We start from the raw sequence: 25,472 nt of genomic DNA, 5'->3' as shown, positions 1-25,472 counted from the left end.
GCACTCTCTCAGCACATAACCACGTGAGCCATGCAGCAGCAACGGAGAAGCATAAGGATTCGAGCGCTTGGCTCATCCGCACATCAATCAGTACTTTGATCCCATCCCCTGCAGGATTCGGGGGTGGCGACTGCTCGACGGCAGCGATCCGGTGTGCATCCAATCCCTGCCACCCTGAGGGGAGCCTCTCCTGTGAAGAGCTGGCGAACGGCTTCAAATGCGTGTGCCAACATGGGCGAACGGGGCGCTTCTGCGAAACTCCCATCAGCCACTGCGAGGATGGGCTGTGTCAACATGGATCAAAGTGCATGGATCTCTCTGAAGGGTTCCAGTGCGTTTGTTTACCTGGTAAGCATATCAGCCAAGCACAAAGGATTAGGAAAAGGGGGGAGGTATTTCAGGGGAAGAGTTTCAATGCCAGAAATGTGGTTCTACTCTCCATGTTTTTTACTTTGTTCTGGTGTTTGTTTTTGCTTCTGTTTCTGGAAGGTGTAGAAGTACAGTTCTCTCAATGGGCCTGTTTGATCTTCTCTTGACAGCGAGGGACATTATATTTTGTCAGATATTGTATATCAATAAAGTTATTGAAATAATTAGATTTAAAAGACAGTTCAAGACTAAGAAAACAGTAGACAGAACTGCTGACATTTGCAGTCTGTGCTTTTTGGAGAGTTATAAGCAGAGCTCAAAGGCTTATTGAGCGTTCCACGTTCTCCACAGGTGTACAGAGAATACAAATCTCTACATTATACAGTACATAGAATAAAAAATCACATCATGCAGTAAACACATATATCATACAATGCACAAAATACAAGTAGGCCTACATACCAAACAGCAGTGTACATAGAATATAAATCCATATAACCACCTAGTACATAAAATTAAACCCCCTTGTCTCCTTCACAGATTCACTTTAGTGACCACCTTTAAATATATCAATTATTTTCTCTTCTTTTGTGTTAATATGACACTGGATAAATGGAAACATGGACAGTCTAAGTTCAGTTTTCTGAAATTAATATATACCTATGCCCCATTCCTTTGTTCCTTTGATGATGAAGTATTTGAATATTCCAGAAAGAGAAAGGCTGCATTTTTAACTTCATGTAAACAAGGAAATTACTCCACTGCCTCTGAAGTTCAGGAATAATTTAGTAACAGCGGCAAGACCTGCAACAATACTCTTGAGTGTGAATTTGAATATGCAAATTCAGATACACAGAACTCTTTTTCGGAATTGGATGCATAGTGTATAGACTCTGGGCTATTGTAGATGTTTGTATTGCCAATATATTTCAACCAGTTTTGCCAGTTACTGGAATACAGTATGAATTGCATCATGACAACATGAAATGGAAGGGTGATGATATGGTTGCAAATTAAATAGAAGGAAGATTCACACCCAATATTAATGAGCTGTGAACAAGCTGGTTGACTCATAATAAAGAGGAATTCACATATTCTCTTGCACTCCAATTGACATTTGTTAAAATAATATGAGTGCAAGAGCCATACACGTTTTCAGTATATTGTACAGTATACCCTGATGAACATATCAAAACATGTATGGTTGCAGAAATTTTTTTTTATGTGTGTATTTTCAACTAAAAAAATAAATAAAAGACCACTTAAATATGCTGTATATTAGAATTATAAATAGCATATCTTGTAATTGTCCTTATATGGTTGCAGTATAAATAGATGAAAGTCTTTTTTAAGTGAGTCGTGAGAAGTGGGAGAACAGACTGAAGAAACGTTGGGTAGAATCTGTTTGGAATAATGACATTTTTTTTCTGTTTGCAGTAATGTGGCTAGTTGTAAACTGGTGTCATATTGCTAGAAACACTTTATGTAGCAGACCTATTACTTTACAAATGTCTATCTACTTACTCTTGAACAAAATGGGGGTTGTGTGTGTGAGTAGCATGTCCTTGTATGCTATTTTTGGTAAGGACTTGCAACAATAACAACTCAAATTCAATAGCTAATACCACAAAGTGGTTATTTTTGTTGTTATTTCTTCTGTATATTAAATGATAACAATCTTAGCTGTGTAATACCATTTTAGCTTGCAATTTCATACATTGGTATTATTATGCATGGAACCCAACTCCTTTAACTTTTCAACTCGCTATTTTCATCTATCTGGCTAACATGGTTTGTTATGGGTGGTATGCTAACCAGATAGTTAAACAAAACAAAGTTTTATAAACCTATTTAACTCTTTGTGTTAACAATTATTATTGCTAAACATCTTCATATACTGATAGGTAGCTGGCAATGCTAGAGTAATTATTAGTCTCACACCAGTGAGTTTGTAATTGCTGCAATGCAACGTTCTGTACCCTGTAGCTTACTGCAGGTGACTATTGTCCTTATTACTTCCCTATTATTGTTCTACTAAAATGTATATATATATATATATATATATATATATATATATATATATATATATGTATATATATGTATATATATATATATATATATAAATATATATATATATATATATATATATATAAATATATATATGTATACAACAAACAAATATCTAAAATACCATGTATATAAATCATGAATAATGTTTATGATGATAATAAGACACTGTTTCCTGTGATAATAAGTAAAATATAGTTTTATTAAGGTACAAAATACTATTGCAGCCAGCATACAGTACGCTACATAAAATATTCATATTTGGGGGCTAAAACTTGTTGAGAATTTTTGCCACTTTCATTTTGTCAGCCATCCTCTTTGCTTTGGCTATGTCACAGGTTTTACAGGTGAGTTTTGTGAAGTGGACATAGACGACTGCCAGAGCAATCCCTGTGGAGCCTTGAGTATTTGCAAAGATACCCTAAATGGCTACAACTGTTTCTGCGCTCCTGGATTTATAGGTAGGTCAACCGGCAGAAATGTCAAAGCAATTTCCTGTCCACTCGTAATTCCATAGGCCTCGATCCCACTTACTGCCCTTTCATGTCAAAGATGACACCTTCCTGTGTAGCCTGGCATTGTAAAACACTTATTTACTTGCCAAGTATCGGAGGCATTTCCATTACACACCTCACATTCCGGTTCAGACTGTGTCCTCTGACATCACTCAGTTTTTTTCTCTCCTCCACATCATTAAGTGAGCTTATTTGATTTGGGGTCCATTGTTGTTGGGCCCAGTGAGTCATGATCCAGCGAATTCTTTACCAAGTGAAATCCTCCCCCCTTTCCAGGCGTAGACTGCCAAATTGAGGTTGATGAGTGCCTGAGCCAACCGTGCCAGAATGGAGGGTCCTGCTATGATGAGCTCAACAACTTCAGATGCATCTGTCCAGACGGTATTGCAGGTGTGGGCCCAACATTGTGTCTAAATGACCTCATTATTATTATCATTACCTCATAATGGGTACATATGAGTGTGTGTGTGCGCGTGTGTGTGTTTGTGTGTGTGTGTGTTTTAGGTAGGAAGAGTTTGTATAGATAATAACAGGCTATTATTACAATATAGCATGTGGTTATCTTTACCTGAATATGAGTCATTTTAAATTAAACTAACATACAGTAAGACATAAGACAGTAAGACAGCTCTCATTATGTTCTTTTCCTTATGCACGTGGTGGGTGTGTGCCTGTATATTACTGTTCTCTGCTCTGCAGGCTTCCTCATGCAGTGTGACTTGTACTACCCACTATGTGACACGCTCTATGTTCTGTAACCCATTTATTCAGCTGGTTTGTTGCTGTTCTTTGAGAAGCTAACATATGTCCCACAGGACCAGAGTCCAGTGCTACAACCACCACCACCATTCTAGCTTGAACAATCAGAGAAAGAGAAAAAAGGCACTTCTGGGCAGCAAACTGAGGTTCTCTTGTTTAGCTGACACTTAAGACATAGTTACTAGGAAAGATACTTTGAAGCCAGAGGTGTCATTTATAAGGTGGCTCTATGGCAAAACGAAACCCTGAAACATTAATTTAAGGTGGCAAACTCAGGTACCAAACAGTGTTCATTTTCACTTACCACTTTTTTTTCCCCTGAAAAACTTCATCACTTGCGAAGTTTAAAATTATACTCACTGGTCAATTTCAGGTTAACTATTGGTCATTATTTTAGAGAACAGCCCTCAGATGCCCTTTTATGGAGCATGATGTTCTGATATGACTCTTAAGATAAGGATGGCAAAAAAATCTGTCTAGCAGAGGTGCATATAAATCATTCAAGAAAAAGTATGCATTCATTTTTCAAGATGGGAAAATATCCAGACTTTTATTGCATGTCTTTTTCATGTTAAAAAGAAAATTTGATTAGAGTGGTTCAGCTTTAGAATATTCTTATTGTGAATACTTCAGCTTCAAATATGTGGGTCGAATAATGATGCTTCATGCTGTCATAAGAGGTGTTTTGAGACAAAATTCATTTCAGTACTTGGAACATCAGAACATGGAAATTCAGATTTGTGGATTTGTATTTGCCAGCCAAATCCACCTGCCATTTACTGAGGAGTTGCAGATGCACAAGTTTTTCTGTGTTGACATCTCAAAAATCTGAGTTTAAATTTCATCTGTTCTCATTCAGAATTCCTAAGCTATCATTCTGTTTAGAAATGGAACATTCAAGAGAAAATAAAATACTATAAGCCCTTAATTATTCCAACAGTCATTTCATTTTATCCAATATGTGTTACTGCATACATGTTTTGACTGGCTGATGATGTCAGGATTCTATATTTTATAGCAATGTAGCTGAGAGTTTTGCTATTTGCTTTTAATTACTTATGCGGAAAAGCCTACACGCTTGTTAATGAATTCTTTCCTCTAAAGAGGGGCAAGCTTTGTGACTGTGCCAGTTTTCATTTTTCCTTTCAAATTCTCTCACTTACTGCCTTACCCAAACTAGAGAGAATGTCATTTGAAATTTGTGCTATTATGCATTAGTGCCATTTCCTCTTTATTCATTTATAAAGACACAAATTGATGAGGAAGTTGTCTCCTTTAGCCCTCTGAATTCACATCGTCTCTGCCTCTGTCTTCATAACTGTCCAGTAGAACATAAAATTCATTTTTATTTTTAGTACATCCAGAAGGTGTTCAGGTTGCAGGTTTGATAGATCTCAGCAGGTGAATTTTTTTCTTCCATTCATTCAGAGGATGCTTTCAGTTATAATTTGGTAGCAAGGGAATTACAAATTAACTCCTTCAATCTCTGTTGAATGGACTGCAGGCGACTCTTGTGAAATCAACATAGACGAGTGTCTCTCATCGCCCTGTCTGCATGACGCCACGTGCCTTGACCTTGTTGATGGATATGAGTGCCTCTGCCTCCCAGGATTCGCTGGTAAGTAGATCCACCAAGAGGTGTGTCGACCCACTGTGCCGGCACATAAGTAGATGTTAATTCAAATCACTCTCACATCATTTTCTCATTTTTTTCTCTCATTCCACGCACCTTTTTTGCCTCGTGCCCTTTGCGTTTAAAGTGCAATGGAGGTTCGATTGTGCTCAACGCCAAACTCCAGAGATAAATTGGAGGACATAAACGCTGCCACCCTGAGGAGAGATTAGTGTGAGCAGCAGAGTTGTTTGTGGCCCACGGTGTGGTAAAAACAAATGTTTCCCAGGACTAATTTATGAGGACCGCCTCGTGGAATCGCTTAATCTCCATTTCCTCCTTCCTCCTGCAGCTCACGTGCGGATTGTGTTGTAATGGGAGTGTTATAAACTGCCACACGTCATGACGCAGACCCCTCCCGTTTTTGTCTTTCATTAAAGGGACAGAGTGTCAGCTGGACATTGATGAGTGCGCCTCGTCTCCTTGCAAGAACGGAGCCACTTGCATTGACCAGCCTGGTAATTACTCCTGCCAGTGTGTGGCTCCATTTAAAGGTAATGAACATCGGGGAGTGGGGGCCGAAAAGCAAAGTTAATTAACTCCAGAAAGCATTCCTTTCACCTGTCTGAACTCATTTCACTGTTTCAGGAACATTAGTATGTCTTCATTTTCCACTGCAGCAGTCGAAAAAAACCCTGGCCCTAATCGGCAAAATTGCATCTCAGTCCTCCAACCCCCTTTCATAGCAGGAGAGACACAGGGCAAAGCTCAAGGGCATGTTTGGAGGAAAACAGAGCGTGCTTTAAACAAATAATTCCTCATAAAACAGAATTTCAATCAGGTGCATGTAATACAGCACTCATACTAAATGGCATCATTATCCAGATTGATTTGAGGGGTCAGACAGTAACGTTTTCCTGCTGTTATGTGTGGCTAAAGCTGTTCAGTGCTGCTTACATCCTTGTTACCACTGATACCCTTTCTCACAATTTTGAATCTTGATTTGCTGACTGTTGACCTCTGAATCTGTCTGGAATACTTCATGTAACAATGGAGTAAGTGCTAAGGAAGGTTTGCCTACTATGTAATAATGTGTGAAGTCTGCCACACCTGATGTAGTGTATTTATTCAATACTTAGGGCACATTTCCACCTGATATTATTCGTATCTAATCAGCCATGAACAGGTAGACATCTAGACACCTCTCGCATATTTATACCTGGTATTAAAATGTGTCCCAAATGTGCCCCCGTTGTCCAAAAAATCATTGTATTTCTCTTTTCCCTCAAAATATGTAAATCACAGCCTGGGCCTGATGGGTAGAATGGTGGGCGTAGTACACATGACAGTGTTAAAGTAGTAGGATAGCCTATTTAAAATAAATGCAGAAAACATGAACTGTCTTATTACTATCCATTACATTGGCCAATTTATTTCTTACATTTTGACGCCATTTAAATTGCTACATATCTTGCTTTGTTGTCTCCAGTAGCCTAGGTGGCTTAGGTCTAATGCCACTCTTTAAGCAATGTGGGTTGCAGCACTCTATGTATGGTACCAATTACTCATTACTGAGCAAGAGAACAGCTTCTGGGATTAACTATATTCATACAACAAAGATGTAAAAACCATAGATATAAGTGCTTATGGTGGTGGCCTTAGTGAATGCCACAGCAGTGCAGAAATGCTTGTGGGTGCATGCTAGAAGCCAGGACTGGTGGGAGCACATCATCTTCAGTGCATTTACTGACAATGACTGGCTTGCCAATTTTTGCGTCAGTTGGCACACATTTCAGTATATATGCAAGTTACTTCACTCAATATTGTCAAGGAGGGACACTCATTTTTGCATTATGGTTCTAGTCTCCAAAAGGTTCTCTATGGAATTGTGGTGGTTTACCACTGGAGCAATCTACAGAACAATTGCTCACTTATTTGGTATCAGCAAAGTGTCAGAGTGTAAATTTGTTCATGAAGTCTCATGGCCACAATGCGTCCTTGACTACTTACAGAAGTAGTTGGACAAAGCCAATCACGATTTAAATGTGTCTTATGAGTGTTTACTCCTGGTCATAAGCATCTGATTTTGCCCAACATCCAATCGGAGACACATTTTAATACCAGATATGCACCCTACTAAAAACTTCAGTATCTGGTAAAAGCGAATGGCCTTTCATATGCACACCTTCAATATTCTCGTCGTAAGCATTTTCTGGCACTGGTCATTTTTTTTTTTTACCTCACAGATGGATAATAAGCCTGAGGAGTGCTTCTGGGACCTATCTCACTAGCAGAAGAACATAACTGCTTCACACATATTTGTATAAAGCCTCCCTCTGAATACTTCCCATTCCTAACTGTGTTTTTTGCCCCCCCCCCCCCCCCCCCCCCCCCTTTTTTTTTTGTTTTGGGTCATTTTGCAGAAATTATCAGAGGTAGGAGTTGCATTCACTTGCTTTTGATGTGTCACAGTGTGCAGTTTATGCATGCATTTTTGAAAACTTGCTTTTGACTTATTTAGTCACTTGGTATGCACTACCTCACTTTCTCTCGCATTTTAAACTGTCTGCGTAAAAGCTCTTTGCTTGTTGTGGTTTTGTAACCCCGCGCTCAAATCAAACAGTCTGTTACTTGTTTGTACTTTAGGGAGGTTACTTTCAGCTGTTCCCCCCCCCACACTGTAAACAGATGGAAATTTTTGGCATCCTGAGATGAATGCTGAGGGTTGTTATTGCATTCTGCAGAGGAGGTGCTCGTTTCATCTTCTTAGAGTATCGTGCTTGTGGTCTCAGCTGCAGGAGTCAGTATAGAAACAGTTGACAGCTTCCATTCAGGAACTTTTGCTCTCTCTCTCTCTCAGCATACCCACTCACTGCCTCGTTTCATCAAAAACTTTAAACATTCTTCTGAAGGTGGCGAAATATCTCAGACATTACTCTGAAATGATTGTCTACCAGTTTAAATTTACGAAACACAATAATCATCAAAGAAAAGTGAAAAATTACTTGTATGAAATGTCTGAAATATTTATATCCTCTTTAATTGGAGGCAATGAGTCCAATTTCACCTGAGCTCTTAATTACCAAAGCAATTAGATATTTTTTTATACGTTGTATACATTGGTTTGATTACATTGTTTCTCTACTGACATCTAGGTATGCATAACCATCAGTTTTTTTTACCCAGATTCACACAGTTTCAGAAATCTTAAATATCTGTATGCTTCCAGCCCTGTGATCAGTTCTCCGTGTAAATACTGCAAGACTTCAGCAGCAAGCTCATACTGCCATGTTTTCTGAAGCAGGACTAAGTCTAATTTATACATGCTCATGAAAGATTTGGTGTGAAAATCAATATCGTTGGCACAACTGAGTTATCATTTGCAGGGAACAGGTTTATTAAAGGTTCATAAATGGACTCTACAACTAATTACAATATTTTCTTGAGTAAGTCTCAGTGTTGTATTTTCTGAAGTATATTTTATATTTTCTAATTTTGAATGCTTGAATCAATGCTTGTCTGGCACCTATTTTGCTTCTGCTTACAAATTTACCTTTGCAAATAACTGGAGAGTAAACAACATTTTTCACACATTACTATTAGCATTACCAAAATTATCTGTCAAAACAACTTAAAAGGGTTAGTGGTATTGTGTTCTTGGATCTGCTAGGTATTTAGAAACAGATGTCATAAGACATTTTTACTCAGGGTCTGGTTGGAACTTTCCAGCTAAACACTATCCCAGGGTGTCATTTTCAATGAGGCAGTGGGTGCATGGTATAATCTCCCTCTTGGGTGACAATTCCTCTACTGTTGTGCCTCCCCATCCAGGTGTGAACTGTGAGTTTCTGCCGTGTGAGGCCAACAACCCCTGCGAGAATGGGGCTGAGTGTGTAGAGGAGCCAGACCATGCCCTCTTCCCCCTGGGCTTCCGCTGCCAGTGTGTCCCCGGATTCGCTGGGCCCCGCTGTGAGGTCAACGTGGATGAATGCAGCTCCAACCCCTGCCATCACGGTTTCTGCTATGATGGTGATTATTAACTATATGCACCGCTGCAATCGCATACCAGACGTTCTACACCTGTAATTATATAGTCTATCCCCGTCACAGCACAGACCCTATAACTGCAAGTTCTGCTCACCCCCTGCCTCATTCCCATGTTCATTGTACACTCAACACGACATATCCCCTACTTGTGTCAGTGCACCATGTACTTACACTACATACACATTACCCTATCAATGTAAACTCCTCTGGCATTTGCTATTATGTTTAATAACCATTCCTAGCCCAAAATTACTTTGGGCACGGATCATATTGGGGCAAATACAGAAAGTGGTCTCTGCAGAGAATGCATTTGAAGTGCTTTTGCCTACTCATGCATTTGACAGTTTCTATTTCTGTGGGTCACTACTGTAGCTAATGAGGAATTTTATGAGAGTGTAGATATTCTATCTGATGTGCACAACCAGGATGTTACCACCGGAGAGCCTCTGATGAGTCCCATCTCTCCACAGCAAGAGGGGATCAATTAAGCATCAATGCTGTGTTGTAATTTGAATAATGGATGATAAATGACTGAATTAATACTATCAAAGCCTAAGACAGAACTGCATTTTCATCATTTGGCAACCCAGTTAGGTTTGTTGTGTTCCATCACAAAAAAAATCATTAAGTAACTCACAGATCAAATGAGTGATTAAGGTAAAGGATCTAACATAACCAAGCCAAAAGAAATTCTAACCGTAAGCCTGTCATAAAATACGCTATGAAAACATGAGTAAAAACCAGCTGTATATTTATTTATTGTTCTTGTTCCCAGCAATATTTTGAAAACAAGTTTGCAAAGAAAGGGACATTTTGGTTTATCATTTGGCAATAAATACACTGAATAAATGTCACCTCCATGCCTGTCTCTGGTGAAGCTCACCACAAACCATTAAATTGCCTCTAAAATATTGGAAGAGACGGCCCTTAATCTTCAGATGTTCCATATTCCCCATATGGATAAAGACCAGGTCCGTGCGGGGTTCTTCCATAGCCCTCCCTCCCTCCCCCCTGGCAACTCACACTGGCAGAATTACCCACCATTCAGAAGGGGGGAAAGGGAGAAAAAAAAAACTGACGTGGGGGGATTACTGCAGCGAAGTCTGAAGACACGGCTCGCTGTTGCGCTCAGTCATTTGGCTTCTCTCGCCTCCGGAGCCTAAGCGGTGTCCCTCTGGGTTGGCGGGCGGCATGGACCGACCCGGGAAGGCGCTTGGCCACAGGCGCCCTGGAGAGGAGCGGCCTCGATGAGTAATGCCACTGCCAGCGAGGACCCAGAGCATTTAATGAGAGTAATAGCAGGTACGTGCAGCGAGACAGAGTGACAGCATAGATTACGCGGTAAATCTTAGGGATAATGAAGAATCCTGGGACCCAAGCTCGAGCTGTAATAAATTCACTCCTGTAAGAACCGCAATTACCGCTGTCACTGGCTGCCTGTGTACCACTGCTGTGCTGTGGAAAAAAATAGATACATCTCTCTTTACATGGTTAATGATTAAAGAGATGTACGGATGGATTATTAGCCCTGTGAGAGTTTGATATAGCGCAAGGCCGCAAGGAATCAGCGCATTTGTTACATTTGAAAAATAATTTAAAAATATTATTCTCTATAACTCTTACTTTTTATGCACTTCCTGTGCCGCAGTAGTCTGTCCTTAAAGGAGGAGAAGAAATGGTGAGAGTGAGAGCAAGAGAAGGATCAATCAATCAATAAAACTGTACAATAAAATTGTATGTAATAAAGTGCTGTTAACAAAGGAATACACTTCAGAGCACTTCACAGTAGATTAAAAAAGAACAGTTTTCTTTTAAAAGAGGAGGGGGTTAAAAGAGGAAGCAGGGATAATTTTATATGTTAATGTCTCTAAATTATTTGGCATACCTGGCTTGCTCACAATATGCTAACAAAGCCAGTTTTAATCCTCTGAGTCCTTGAGAGAGATATATAGAGTATGAATACAGCATTGGCAAGGTCACGTCCTACTGCATTCAGTAAAATAGAAACTTTTAAAGGGTTAGACAAAGTCCTTTTTAACACTGTATAAAGTTACTTACACTGTATAACATTTTGTTTTATGTGCCCCACAAATGTTTAATCTGCATTTGATTGTCCCAGAGGCAGCCTTGATTACATTGAAAGAGTGATTTTTGCTTTCTTTATTATTCTGTGGGATACCTCTGTCATCAGCTTACTTATTATCAAACAAACAAATGATCAGACAACTGTTGGTTGGCCAAAAAATCCACTTGTTCTGCCATGTCACTTAGTTCTGAATGTGTATAGTTTGGAGCCATCTCAATGGGTGAGAGTCTGAATCTCCCTCAATTGTACGTGTATGATCTTGGCAGTCCATCATCAAATAGTATTTAACTGTCCAGCCAATCCGGGAGCAGCAGGATGTGATTTGAGAACTATCTGATCTGCCAAATGAAGTAAACACTGTTTTAGGAAAATGACAGTTCGCCATTTCAGGATCCAGTGTCCACACATGAAGGGAAGCAACAGTAGACTGTTCTTTAGGTCAATGGAAGAAGTTGTCAGTTTTCAGGGTTTAACATAGATTCTCAAATATCATTAAAATGCACTGATTATTGTCTTAAATAATATTCCGTTTCCGCCCTTAGGAGTGTTTGTTTTCCCTACATAGAGTCAGCAGACTCATGCAAGACCACATTCGTCCTGTCTGCTTTGGCGAGGTTTTACTGTAATAGAAGGATAATTGGTCCCCAAGAATCTCTGGTTTTGGCTTGTTGGTGGCTGTCAGATTTCTGTGTAGAGGGCTTTACCCTCAGAAAATGAATTGCATAGAAAAACACAGAATTCAAGTGTTCTAACAGACACTACATGGTAAGTGTGTTATAGTTTCTTTCAACACTAGAATGTACATTTTGTAGATTTTACTTTCAAATGGTACGCTTTACTATAAAGGAAAAGAACAACATAGCACAGAGAGATGGATGAACAGAAGTGGATACAGAGAAATATTGTACATTGTCTGTACATATTGATTTATTTGTTTGCTTTTTATTTTGCCTAGTTGTTTTTCTTTTCAGTGAATAGTTGGGTAAATGCATTGCCTTAATCCAATGCAACAGTGCTAGAGGAAAGAGGGGTAACCAAGGCTTCCTGAAGTGCACTCAGATTTAAGCTCTCTTTAGTCACAGCCCAATTCCAAAAATCAATTTGCCTAAAAAAAACAAGGGCATTGTCTGCATGGACACACTACACTTGTAAAGACCCCTGTCTATGCACATTGTACAAGCAGGCTTTACAAATCCATATAGTGGTCACCTGGGTGCAGTACTGTTTTTTTTATCTTTAGTTGTAGGTGGATATTACTGCCTCTGCAACCCAGGGTATGCCGGAGTGAGATGCGAACAAGACATTGACGACTGCGTCAACAACATGTGTGAAAACAACTCCACCTGCGAAGACTTGCATTTGGTAAGATTCCAGTTTGTACCTTATGGCTTTGGTTGACTTGTGTTAGAGATTGCAGAGATGATGGGCTGAATAGCAGTGTTCCTGTTGCACAGCTGCCACTGAATGACCCTTAAGATTAATCTATAAACAGCACGTCTGTTCTGGATCCAGCTGTCAGTATCATATTCAGTTGCATCCTCTTGGACAAAAACAAGTGTAAAGAGTGCATGGGTGACTCAGGCACAATGGTTATTTAGGGATGTCACAGAAAGACATTTTCACAACCCCACTAGTCTTTTTAGCAGTTCTGTTTTTTTATCTGTAAGTATGCTCTCCATCATATGATGTATTTACTTTATTTTAGTTACAATTCTAGTGTACATAGAACTTACATTTTACAAGTGTGCCTGGTATCTGTACGACCTAATAGTTTATTGCAAATCAGATTACATATGTTGCCCAAGTATACAGTAGAAGCCCCTCACCTGGTAACTGTACCTGCAGCCTTTTGGTTGGAAGCCCAACTCTTTAACCACTGCACCTTACGCTATTCCTTTCTCCTCCTGTTTGTTTTTTAGACTCTGTTTTCTCTCCTTCTGCACCACATGTGGGTCTGCCTACCTCCTGCTAAATTATAAACAAGGTGCTGGGAATCATACACATGTTCTCCTGAACCGAACAGTGGGGGCAAATAGGAGATCATTTAATTATGCTGAATAATGGAGGCTCATATTCCAGCCTTTAATGGAGGCTCAGAGAATGGTATACTTCGCTGTTACTGCCTTTGTCCAATGAATTGTAGTTCGGTACGTTGAAGGTTCCAGGCGGGAATTTTTGTCAGTTTTATTTAAGGAGATCGTAAAGCTTCTCGGTTTATGAAGCATTTTATCTACTTGCAATCGTGTCGTGGACTGTGTGAGAAAGAACAACAGGCCACTGGTTTTATCTGTACAGTTTAGGGACGCCATGTGCACATTTCTCTGTGGATTGCATGGACCTATGGAAAACACCAATGCATTTTACCAAATTCCACCATGTTATACATCTAAAACGATATGCAAAATGATATGAATTGCTTTATTGTTTGTGAATCAACATTTTGGGACAAATGTATTGTGTTGGATTCTAGCATTATGTGATGGCAGCCAACTCACAGCTTTAAATTCACATAAAGGTCTAGGTAAAACGTCATTACTCTTCACAGGTAAAAAGTAATTTCATTTACTTATCTTTAGCAAATAATTAATATCTTAAGCAATAGTTAATGTTTTAAACCAATTTGTAGTTTTGATTTTGGGTTTTCTCTATATGTGATATAATATGAATCGGGATGTTAATGAGCCTGGTCATCACCTTATACCTCCATAGCTTATTATCTTAACTCTTTTAGCATCACTTTTATGATCTTTTTTTTGACATATTCTGTATGCAAATCTTTGTGGTAAAAGATGCCCGCTGCTTTTCACTTCACAAGCTTCCTATCAAAGCTGCAACGTATCATTGCAGAGTTCCTTTCTTACCTAGACTTATATATCTAACTGGAGTACTTTGTTCATGTTTTGTACTGTTGGTAGTTTTATAAATTATAACCTTTTTTCCAATTAAAATATTAATTGATAATCAACAAATCCATGCCAATATCCAGTAAACCATTAATGAATGGAAATGCTGGTTATTAGTTTTGTACGCAGATTATTTGTTTTCATTTAAATAATTGAATAAGCATCATTGCAAAATCACATCATTTGTATGATGCTCTAAGAAAGAAACCATAAAACTCTTATGGTTCCTGCATTTAGCTGAACGTAGGGAATATTAAGCTGTTTCTTCTGGGACAGATATATCACTGTTTACTGTAGACAGGGCAATGTACTTAATGATGTGTCTTACCAATATGTTGTATCCTTTCTGCAGCTGCATAAGTGAAAAATAATATAAATTAGACATTTAGGCAAACTGCCTTTAAAAGCTATTGTAATACCTGGTTCTTACAAAACCTGTTTCTCGCTGAAATGCTACGAACAAAAATACACTTTGAAAACATGATACGTGTTTATATTTAAAAAATAGTCTACTGTATGCCACATTGTCAAGGAATGCAGATAAAATAGTTTTTGTATGTGGAATGTTTTATAATAGTAGTATTAAAGGGAATCAAGGCTAATTTAAAAATTGAGCAGTAGTGCAATATTTCACACTAGAATTTTACTTCAAGCATGAACAGTGTTTAGCAATATTAGCACATTTACTTTAGCACATTTTTCTATCCTCTGGTGTCCCTTCATTTTCCTAGAATTGAAGGAATATCTAACTATTCATATTTCTGAGAAGATATTTTGTTTATGCTACTGGGTAGCTAGTCATTATTTACAAGAGTGTAACCTTTGCCTTTACACAGAGACTCTTGAGTGCAATACCACCTAATGCAGCATATTTTCCATAATGTGAGAGTTCACTCTCAAAGGTACACCATCAATATTTTCCCATTTAACCAAAACAATGCAATAGGGAAAGCACAGTCTGAATCAGTGTGGGAGATTTTCATAATTCTGGGAGGCATAAAACCCATTTCTTTCACTCTGAAATGAATATTTAAGGACATGCATAAATTACTGCTTTTAATGGTGTTAACTGTATTACACATAGTATTAATATTATTTACAAGGGATGGGCTGGCATTGTTCAGTAGATTTGAGTATTTTGTCTCTTGTAGTAAAACATTGTTCACTACTAAAGTAGCCACTCCCTGAAGTGGAGGAGTCAAGAGATTGAGTGAGTGAGTGAGTGAGTGAGTGAGTAAGCAAGTGATACAAATGTTTCTAGGGCAGACAGAAAACATGCAGTTACGTTGAAGAGCTACACAGTTGTACCTGGTTATATTGTTTTCTCAAGTAAGTCTAATAGGCCATCCTTATGCCATAGATATGCTTGTGTCAGTCAGATCTCCCAAGCGTGCTCAGAAATCACCTCTTTCACAGTAACAGCAGGAGAACAAATGTGGCAGCAAATGAAGCCTTTTTAATGCATGGCCTGTTTGATCAAGCCCCCCTTCTCTGGTGCAAATCATAAGCAGCAACTACGTTGTGTTTTGTCACCTTATGTGCAGAAATGAATAAGAAATGGCTTCATGATATACCTGCTCCGAAAGTTCAGACCCCATGGGGCTGACTTACTTCTGAGATATTATGTATGCTTTAATATTGCAGTGCATTAACATTTTAACTCTTTCCTGTGTCTGTCACAGGAAGATTGGCTGCTTCTCATGAGAATTAATGTTGAAGTTAAAAGCTGTACATAATGTTGCCCTGGAGAACAGTGCTATTCAGCTGCTTTTAGAAAATGTTGACTTTTTCTGTTGACAGTTTTTTTTTTTTTTTGTAAAAATGTCTACTTTGTGACCTTAATGTAAACGTCATCCATAAAAGCTTTTCAACTCAACAAAAACTTCCTTTTTTGTTTCTGTTTTTGAGAGATGTAAGATATCTTGAAGTTTTTCCTTACCTCTTGAGTGCATCTCTATATGGACCATCAAGCTCAGCCACCACTGCCGCTTCTCTCTGAAAGTGGTTGCTTGAAAGGGCACAGCCTTTCCAGACACTTAACCAAGATGTAGTGCCTTTGTCCTTCTCTAAACCCCAGTCACAGTCTCATCGCACCCAGCCTTGTCAGAGGCCACCTGTTACTCAAAAGCCTTTTATATTTCTTACATGCCGCTTTGGCCTACTGCTCATTTTGATGAAGTATCGATAGCAGGGAGCCAAGAGAAAAAAAAAATGACATTCCCTCTCCATCAATAATTCTACCTTGTGCCACAATTTATGGGGTAAAAATTTTCAAGTTCTTTTCGAGGTCAGAGTTTTTCACCGTTCTCGGAGAGCTGGGGTGGCCGGAGGGACAGTGAGGCTGCCCTGAAGGGTGTAAAACACTGGTGTTAAATCAGAGATAGAAAATGGCACAGGAATCAGCAGTCAAAGGCAAGCCCCAGCGCAGAGACTTCAAAATGACATGTATAAAGATTATAGTTTAGTCTTGCGCATTCCTAATTGTATACCTTGACACCACAAACTGTTTGTTTTGGTATGAAAAGCCAGGTTTTTACTGACTGTTACCCTAAAGGAGATAAAAAGTTGGTCCTATTCTCTTCTTCCTGCAAATAAAATGGGGTATTTTGAAATCCCAGCTGCAGATTGTTGTTTACATCCTCCTTTTTTTTCCAAAATCTCCTGCTGTGCTGAAGCTTATTGGGGCGAATTGGAATCCCTGAAGGTGATTTAACAGCCAAAATGAGATTATATTTTCTGTAGCTAGAGGTGGAGTGTCGGAGTCTCCTGGAGGCCCCTAATTTATCATAGACGTCTGTGTGTGTGTGTGTTTTTTTTCCTCTCTCTGTATGAATAGGGCCTACAGTGTACAAATTATATTAGACAAAGTTTAACGTCTCCCCACCAGAGTATGAGAGGCAGATTAAGGGGCGTTGGAACGGCAGTACCCATGACCTTTAGACAAGAGGCTTGCGCTGAAGCATCCAGAATACCCCTTGACCTCACAACCCCCCTTCATTTGGTATGCAGAAAGAAAGTTAAATTAAACCTGCGCCTCGGAAACTAATAGACAACAAACCATTCATCTCTTCCTCCGTGATTAATTATCATAATGAATATTTTAATGACGAATTGGAGGACACTCAATCCACAGACTAATAACTAATACAAAAAAAGAGAGAGAGGAAAAAGCAAATTCCATGCAGATTTGCCAGGGTGGTTAAAATGCAAATGTTGATCTCACACTGTCCCCTTCCAGGAGTAAATTGTCATTTTTTCGCGTGACATGTTCTAAGCCCAGAGAGGTCTGCAGAAGCTTATTTGTGCAAACATATCAATTTCCTGAGCAGAATCCAGGAGTGATAGCATTTCCATATTTCGTATGTATTTGCTCATCTTTCTGCGAAGAGGAGAAAAAATACATTGTCTGTTAGTACAAGAGGTGACCCTTCATATACATACATATCGATTCTCTATAGTACACACTCACACACACACACAGATATGTATACATATTTCATTTTATTATTATAGTTTCCGTCACAGGAAATGGAACACGTATGAAAGTGTTTCCTTTTGTGGTTGACTATACCAGCTCTGTGCACATACCTATGCACACTACCTATGATAATGATGTGGATCTGGTCTCCCTTTTTTGATGCACTACAGTGGTGGGTGGCTGAAGCAGTGTGTGTGGTACTGGACCATTTCAGAGATGCAGCTTTCACTGTTTCCCATGTCTTCTCACATTTCTGTGGCAGACATGGGGGGAGATGATCTGCTCTTCCCTGATTTGATGGATTGTACATTTCAGCCCTCTCGGTTTAACCTGTCTCATTTAATCTTTCTCTTCCCACTTTCCTGCTCTGTTCATACTGAGCTTACAGCAAGCCTTTGTGATATTTTATTAAAGGCATACAGGGTCCTGCAAGCTTTGGATAACATGACCAACCGTTCCACCCCATCCCCAGATCAATTATGTGGTGGCTTTCACTTGTTCTGAAATATTTAACTTTTTATATTATTTCAGCTCGTTCACAAAGGCATTTGCAAAAAGAAAAAAAAAACACTGGAAAATAGCAGATAATATTGCAAATTGAGTCAGACATTGAAGTGTGATGCTGAATTAATTCTGGCAGGTTATATTCTGAAGATATCACTCCAGACTTGTTGAAGTCAGCAAATGCAGAGAGCTTTAGGCAAACAACCACATTCTGTTTGTGTGTGTGTGTGTGTGTGTATGTGTGTGTGTGTGTGTGTGTGTGTGTGTGTGTGTGTGTGTGCCTGTGTGTGTGCGTGCGTGTGCATGTGTGGTAATGATGGTCTTTGCTCGTCTTCACTCTCTCTGTGTTTCTCGTGCAGAGTTACCAGTGCCTCTGTCAGCCTGGCTGGGAGGGGGAATTCTGCCAGTACGAAACAGATGAATGTGCCTCGTGGCCATGCAAAAACAATGGCTCTTGCCTGGACCTCCACAACAACTACACGTAGGTACCGAAGGGGGAGAGGTCAGCACCCCACGAGGTCTATTCATTGTCCCTTCACCCACAGCAATGTCTGCTGAGGTGCTTCTATGTATTTTTCCCAAACAGCAAAGATAATGACTCACAGATGGCAGGTAAAACAAATGAATCAATCCACAGCCCTTAGTAGGTAGGGCTTTGAGGATCTGTGACTCACTGAAGAGGAGCCGGTGTCTGTGTTCTACCTAACACACCCCCTCACCAAGGAGGGAGGGAAAGAGAGCGCTTCGGGTGAGGAATGGGGGATGGTGAGGAGTTAACACTGTGATCAACAGCAGCGCTGAGCTCTCACTGCCCCCGTGTGGAATACCTCCTCCTTACACACACACACACACACACACACACACACACACACACACACATATAAGCACACTCTCTCTCTCCCCTCTCGATAATCCCAGATCAGATCCTCAACCTCATGTGTCCTAGATCCAGCCGTCTAGCTTTTAATACTCGTTGAAGCACTGGTACAATTAACCTGTTAATCCCTCTAACTGTTTTAGAAACCCATCCTGCGTGTTAAAACCATTTCACTGTGACAGCATGGAAAGTGAGAGCGCTTTTAAACTGCTTTTGCACAGAGTAGTCAAGGATTATTTGCATTGTTTTCGCATTGTCTAGACATTGTAGAATTTATTTTTAGTGCTTTCCTACATGCACATTCTAAATCAGTCTTGTTACAAGACTTTCTGCGACGTTTCCATAAATAATATTCTGTGTGTGTGTGTGTGTGTGTGTGTATGTGCGTGTGTGTGGGGGGCTTTCTGCGTGAATATGACTGTGAAAGTAGGAGAGAATTGTGTGTGTGCATGTGTGTGTATGCATGTGTGTGTGTGCGTGTATTTGCCTGAGTGTGTGTACATTTAACTCAGTCTCTGCTTTCCTGAGTGTTTGTATGCAGCTGGTGTTTAAGGATCAATGCACAGACATAGCGCTGACAGGAAATGGGATGTGTTTTGTATCGCAGCTCCCTGCTGGACAGGCATATTTGGCCATTAGAGCTGCCTGAATTAGACACCATCCACCCCTCCAGAATATGCAGACAGACTCTGTGATGCTTGCTTCTGTTTGATGCCAGTGGTGTTGTAAGACCAGGGCTGGTAATCTCACCTCCCCCAATTTGGATTTGCTGCCTCATTCGGGAATAATGTGTTTTCTGTTTCTTCTTATGAACCAGTTAACACCAATGTTTGGTGCATTTTTGCCTCAGAAAACATCAGAATTCATGAAGGAGACTTGCATTGCATTTCATTCTCATAAGGATCAGTGGTAAATTATATTCTGTGTCTGTTTGCTGAGGTGTTGAACAACGCGGTGATGAGGTACTCACAACGCATTTTGGTTCAGTGTCATGTCATCACTCCCCCCCTTCACAGGTGCACATGCTCTCCAGGCTGGAGTGGGCGGGACTGCGCAGAGGATGTGAATGAGTGTGATTCAGGCCCGTGCATGAATGGGGCACGATGTGTGGAGTCTGCTACCCCCGGCGAGTTCTCCTGTATCTGTGCCCCATTCTTCACTGGTACCCTGTGTCAACAGCCCTTTGACCCATGCAACGCCCACCATGACCCTTGCCTGAACAACTCTACCTGTGAGACAGACGCCAATGGGATGGTCACCTGTCGGTGTTCACCAGGTGAGGGCAAAACCAACCCACATATGGCACACCTTTGGTGTACACAACATGCAGTCCTTTACACTAAGATTAGTTTATCCTAGTGAAACAATGATTTTCCTATAGCTTTATTTCTCCACACGTGTGGGATGCCCTTGGAGAATATTTTGGTGGTTCTCTACATTTCCCTCACAAATCTTTGTTCAACACTCTTTGTTCAACAATAATGTTCTATTACTACTCCTGTGCCTACTCCTAAATACATTCTCAGGGGTCCAAGCATGAAAGGTGCTTCAACGCTATTGTCAGTTCTCTCTGTCTTATGCTACTACCTCCCATGATAGTCTTGGTAGACACCAATGATAAACACTCAGTCCAACCATAATGTTGCTTAACAGATACCTGGTGGCTCTGTAGCAGTCAATTAAACATCCAGTTTTCAAAAACTCATTCAGAGCCTGGAACCTTGAACACATATTTTTCTTGCCATAACACACATTTTTCCTGTTTACATTAGCTGATTCTACATATTAGATGTTAGATATCAGATCTTCCTCCTTGTCATCTTCCTATGCTGCTATTTCCTATGCCAATCCCTAAAATCTCACTAAATTTGGCAGAGACTTAGGGACCTATGCCAAAAACCCAGTCCAACAATAGGGGGTTTACTGAGACATGATGTCCCTATAGCAATAGAGAGAAATACATTTTTTAAATTAAATAAAAATCACTTGATTTTATCATGTTTGATTTTTTTTAATTAATGGTTTCACAAAAAGTCATCATAAGCATACTCGATTACATTTACCCAATGACACCAAGAATGGATTGAAAGGCTGTTGCAAATCCTGCTTTATTACAGATGTTTCTTACCACGATTTGTTTGACAGATACTGTTAGCCAAACAATAGGCACACCAAGATAATTTGATTTAAACCCTGACATCCAGTCCCAGAGTCTTAGGTTTGAAAGCATCATTAGGAAAAACAACATCTTATAAACTGTAACCAATTTTCACAAAACGTGGTACATATAATTTTTTTTTTTTACTGTCATGTACTCTTTATATAGCTATTTATATATTATATAAGTACAGCTATTTAAATAAGATGTGGTATGGGAATGAGTCAATTGCATTCACCTTTGAGTCAATTGATGTTAAATTGGTGAGGTATAGAGCGGGTCTGTGTTATCTATCTGTGTTACTTTGCATTAACTTTAACTTACTTACAGTAGATGCTTTGACATAAATTCCTCTAGACTCTCCTCTGGGCCAAATTATTATTTTTGTTGTTATATGTTATGATCATATTTTTATTATGTGTAGAAATTATGATTTATAATTGCAGATTATAATTACATGCATCGTCTTTAGGGTTTTACTCATATAGCTATTTCAGGAGTGTGGCTTTTCTAACCCCTCTCATCCTTATTCTTGGCCACTGCTGTGGCTACTTACAGTAAGTTGGAGAACAAGGACCTCAGCAAGCCTGAGCAGACATAGTTCTCAGAGGACTGAGCTGGGCTGTGGCCTTGATTAGTGCTCATGTGTGACCCTTTGCAAAGCGGGAAAGGACAGTTCCCCATGGGGTAGTTGGAGAAGAGGTAGTGACAGAATGACCTAGAGGGAAATGTAACAGACACTTCTTTCTGTTCTGCCAAATGGCTTTGCCTGATTCTCACTGAAATGAGAAATGAGATTTCCACAACTACCCATGGTGCCAGGTATTTATTTAAATTAAGCATACATTTATCCAGGAAAAAAGACAGCAACTTTGATAAATAGGGGGTGGGAGTGGGAGGGCATATGGAAGCACGAAGGGGCACCTTTGCCTCTCAGTTGTCAACAGGAATGGCTGCGTGAGAACATGCACAGTCCAGCGTTGTTCTTGCTTCAGCGTGGTGCCTGTGAGCGGAGCTGATCTTATCAAATCACAGAGCAATTGCAATTCCCCTGCAGATGTTTCTTTCAAGATGGTTAGAGGCAAAGCCACAATAACCTGCTCATGGCATGACATTGACATGTGTGCGATAATGTAAGCCCTATGCCTATGCAACATGGCAGGAAATTCAAGCAGGTTAAGTTCCTACCTGCAAGAAGGTTACCTTTTCAAAAAAAAGTATGTAACACTTTCTCAGAACTACTGCTCTTAATAATTTATGTGTGCCCTTGGTCGCTGGAAATATCATTCTTTTAATAGCATATGACCCCTTTTTAATATAATTTATTAGAAATCTTCTTGATACAAACTCATATCTATGACACATCCTTGATTGTACAGATAAATTGTTAATTATCTTAGTTTTTCCAGGTCATTTTTACAGAGCCCTTTAATATAACTGCATCTTTGTAACAAAGTCAAAATTATTGCATAAGAGCTAATGATGGCTCAGAGGGTTTCAAATGCTCAGTAAATTGTGTTTTGGGAATTGCTACTTAACGCTTCCTGATTCTGTGTGGGTTTGCAGTGTATTGAGGCTGAGGCTGTGTGGTACTGAGCTATACAGCCTTGACGGGTAATGAATTCCAGCCCTTTCAATTTTCAGCATCACGAATGCCTTGGCAAGCACACATGTCAGAGTCTTCAGCATCTGAAGTGCTGATCTGAATTAGTTCTGTGGGAATGCGGAGCGCAGCACTGATTATTGTGTAAGTTTGTATGTTGTTGTGTGATGTAACTGGTGGGTGTTTCAGTGAGGAAGTGAAAAGAAGATGCCGGTTATAAATAGAGCACTTTGGCAAGCTTCGGAATGTTTCTCCTCCAAGAGGAATAGGAAATTAGTTGCTGCTACTTCAGCTGCTGTTTCTGCTAGAGCTGCTGTTGCATATATTACAGAGAGCATCATGCGTGGGTTTAAATGTCTCTGTTCTCAGTGCTCATCCTCTGACTCACAGCTCTTCCCTCCACCACGCGATCCCAATCTCCTGTCAGCAGGGCAAAGCGCAGTGAGATTATGCAACTTCAGCTTGCTCCCAGTCCAGCACAGCCCCACAGATGAGATATTTATGCCAGAACGTAGGTGGCTTTCCACAAAGACTTGTGTACCCCCCAAACGCTCTTCCTGAGCCTAATTAAAATTTGAATATGTGGGCTCTGTCAGCAATAAAGGAGTCCACAGATTCACAGCTTCAGGCAAATACCCCCCCTACACACACTTCCCTTAACATCCCCTTCTGATTCCCCCCACCACACACACACACACACACACACACACACCCCCCTTTTCCCTACCATCTCTTCAGATGTACAGCAAACCTTATCCAGACTAACGGTTTGTAAAATCAACAGCACATCTTACTGTCATCCACATTAATTCACTACGCAAACCCTATTACTGTTTATTGAATATAGCGTATTTGTAGGAGCGAGAGACCCAAGAACATGTCTGATCCATGCTCACCGCCACAGGTAGAAAGATATCAGAGGTCTCATGTGCTATTTAATTTTTTGAAAACAGCTATTTAATAACAGCACCAATCTCCAGCCATCCACCCAACTTGGGCTCATTCTGAGAACAGGGCTAAGTACCTGCGAAAGAGGACCTGTCTGCCATAAGTGAGAAATTAACTGAATAAAGGTGCTTTTAATGTCATGACAGAGAGGGCCATGCTGTTGCCCAGACTGATACAGGTTTAGGCTGTGAGCAGAATGGTACTGTGGAGTGTGGACCCATTTTGGCTTATGTTCTCAGTGAGCTGTCTGACTCGATTCTGAGCAGCCTATCATGATTACAGTCATCTTTTCATTTGTGTAACCGCAGTGCGGTATTAAGTCAACATTTATACGTATGATTTCTATGCATATATGACAGTCTCTGAGAAGCTGGGAAGTGGTGTCTATGCAAATAAACAAATACAAAACCCTAAGCACCAAGGGAGGATACACATGCATATTGTATATATGCTGCATATCCTTCAGAGGCATTTTGTAATTTTATAAGTGCTCAAGATCAAGGTCACATCAGTTGTATCCCATTTTTTTTTCCAGCAGGAACTCCTTTACTTACTGTATTTAAATGGGCGCAGATGGTCAGATACAAATACAAATCAAATCCAGACAGTCAGACACAAATGTAGTGTCAGAATACGCAGTGGTCCTTAAAAAATATAAATGAATGAAGAATTCACTTCAGTATTTGCTCTGCACTTTTATATTTGGTCAGAAACTTTATACTAGAGTGATATATTCCTCAGCAAACTGCACAACTGAACCTCAGGACACACTGCTGTTTTGTAACACGGCATACATTTTTAAACAACATTCCAGGGTCTGGTACTCAGTATAGATGTTAAACTCTTCAAATATTGATTGAGAACATGAGTTTAAATAGGTGAGCTTCGGCAGAAAGGGCCCAATTAAGTCAATATTTTGCCATCTTCTGAAGAGGCCCTAGAACCTCTAATGACAGATTCTTTTCACAGGTCACAACAAACTGTAAAAGAGCCATCTCTATATCGCTAAACACACTACATTCATATTACAAACATGTTTTTCTACCAGCCAGAGCAGACTGAGTCACACTCTTCAGATGTTTTTTTTTCAAATACTACAGTAAATATTTTTCAATCAGTTCCACAGTTCCTGTTGGGTGGCATGTTGCAGTTAAATTTGCCTTGTAACCACAAGGTTGCAGGTTTTATTCCCATGCTCTGTAGCAAGGTGCTTTACTTTGAATTGAATTGGTTCAGTAAATATCTGTATGGCTGGATAATATGTAAATCGGTAAGCTCTGTTGCCCTAGTTAGTGGTATCTGTTGTTTGAGCTACCCTTGTCCAGAGGGAGAGCTGAGCAGACAGTGTTCCTCTAAAGAATGGAGACTAGTTTCATCTTCTGAAAATCTATGTGCAAACAAGTAACTTGTTGCCACAATATTTTCAGAGCTGCATAACCATCAAACTGAATTCCTGGAGAGCTGATGTGTATGGTCTCATTTTTGCTCTGTTACATAATGGCTTAATGAATCTTGTTTTTTTCCCATTTTTTAAATGATGCCTCCC

General features: G+C 39.8%; 1 protein-coding gene across 1 annotated transcript in view; it reads left to right on the top strand.

Annotated features, from left to right (window-relative positions):
* Positions 1–25,472, top strand: part of eys (eyes shut homolog) — a 266,508-nt gene that overhangs the window by 60,492 nt on the left and 180,544 nt on the right. Inside the window, exons 13-21 of the mRNA XM_036547241.1 lie at positions 115–348; positions 2,775–2,897; positions 3,228–3,341; positions 5,215–5,328; positions 5,763–5,876; positions 9,154–9,351; positions 12,696–12,817; positions 18,700–18,821; positions 20,234–20,493. Of these exons, the coding sequence (XP_036403134.1) occupies positions 115–348; positions 2,775–2,897; positions 3,228–3,341; positions 5,215–5,328; positions 5,763–5,876; positions 9,154–9,351; positions 12,696–12,817; positions 18,700–18,821; positions 20,234–20,493 (1,401 nt within the window). The remainder of the gene's footprint in view (positions 1–114; positions 349–2,774; positions 2,898–3,227; positions 3,342–5,214; positions 5,329–5,762; positions 5,877–9,153; positions 9,352–12,695; positions 12,818–18,699; positions 18,822–20,233; positions 20,494–25,472) is intronic.

Source organism: Megalops cyprinoides, chromosome 15, assembly GCF_013368585.1.
Source record: "Megalops cyprinoides isolate fMegCyp1 chromosome 15, fMegCyp1.pri, whole genome shotgun sequence".
In the NCBI taxonomy this organism is placed as follows: domain Eukaryota; kingdom Metazoa; phylum Chordata; class Actinopteri; order Elopiformes; family Megalopidae; genus Megalops; species Megalops cyprinoides.
Note: the sequence above shows the minus strand (reverse complement) of the source record. Positions and strands in the feature narration are given on the sequence as shown.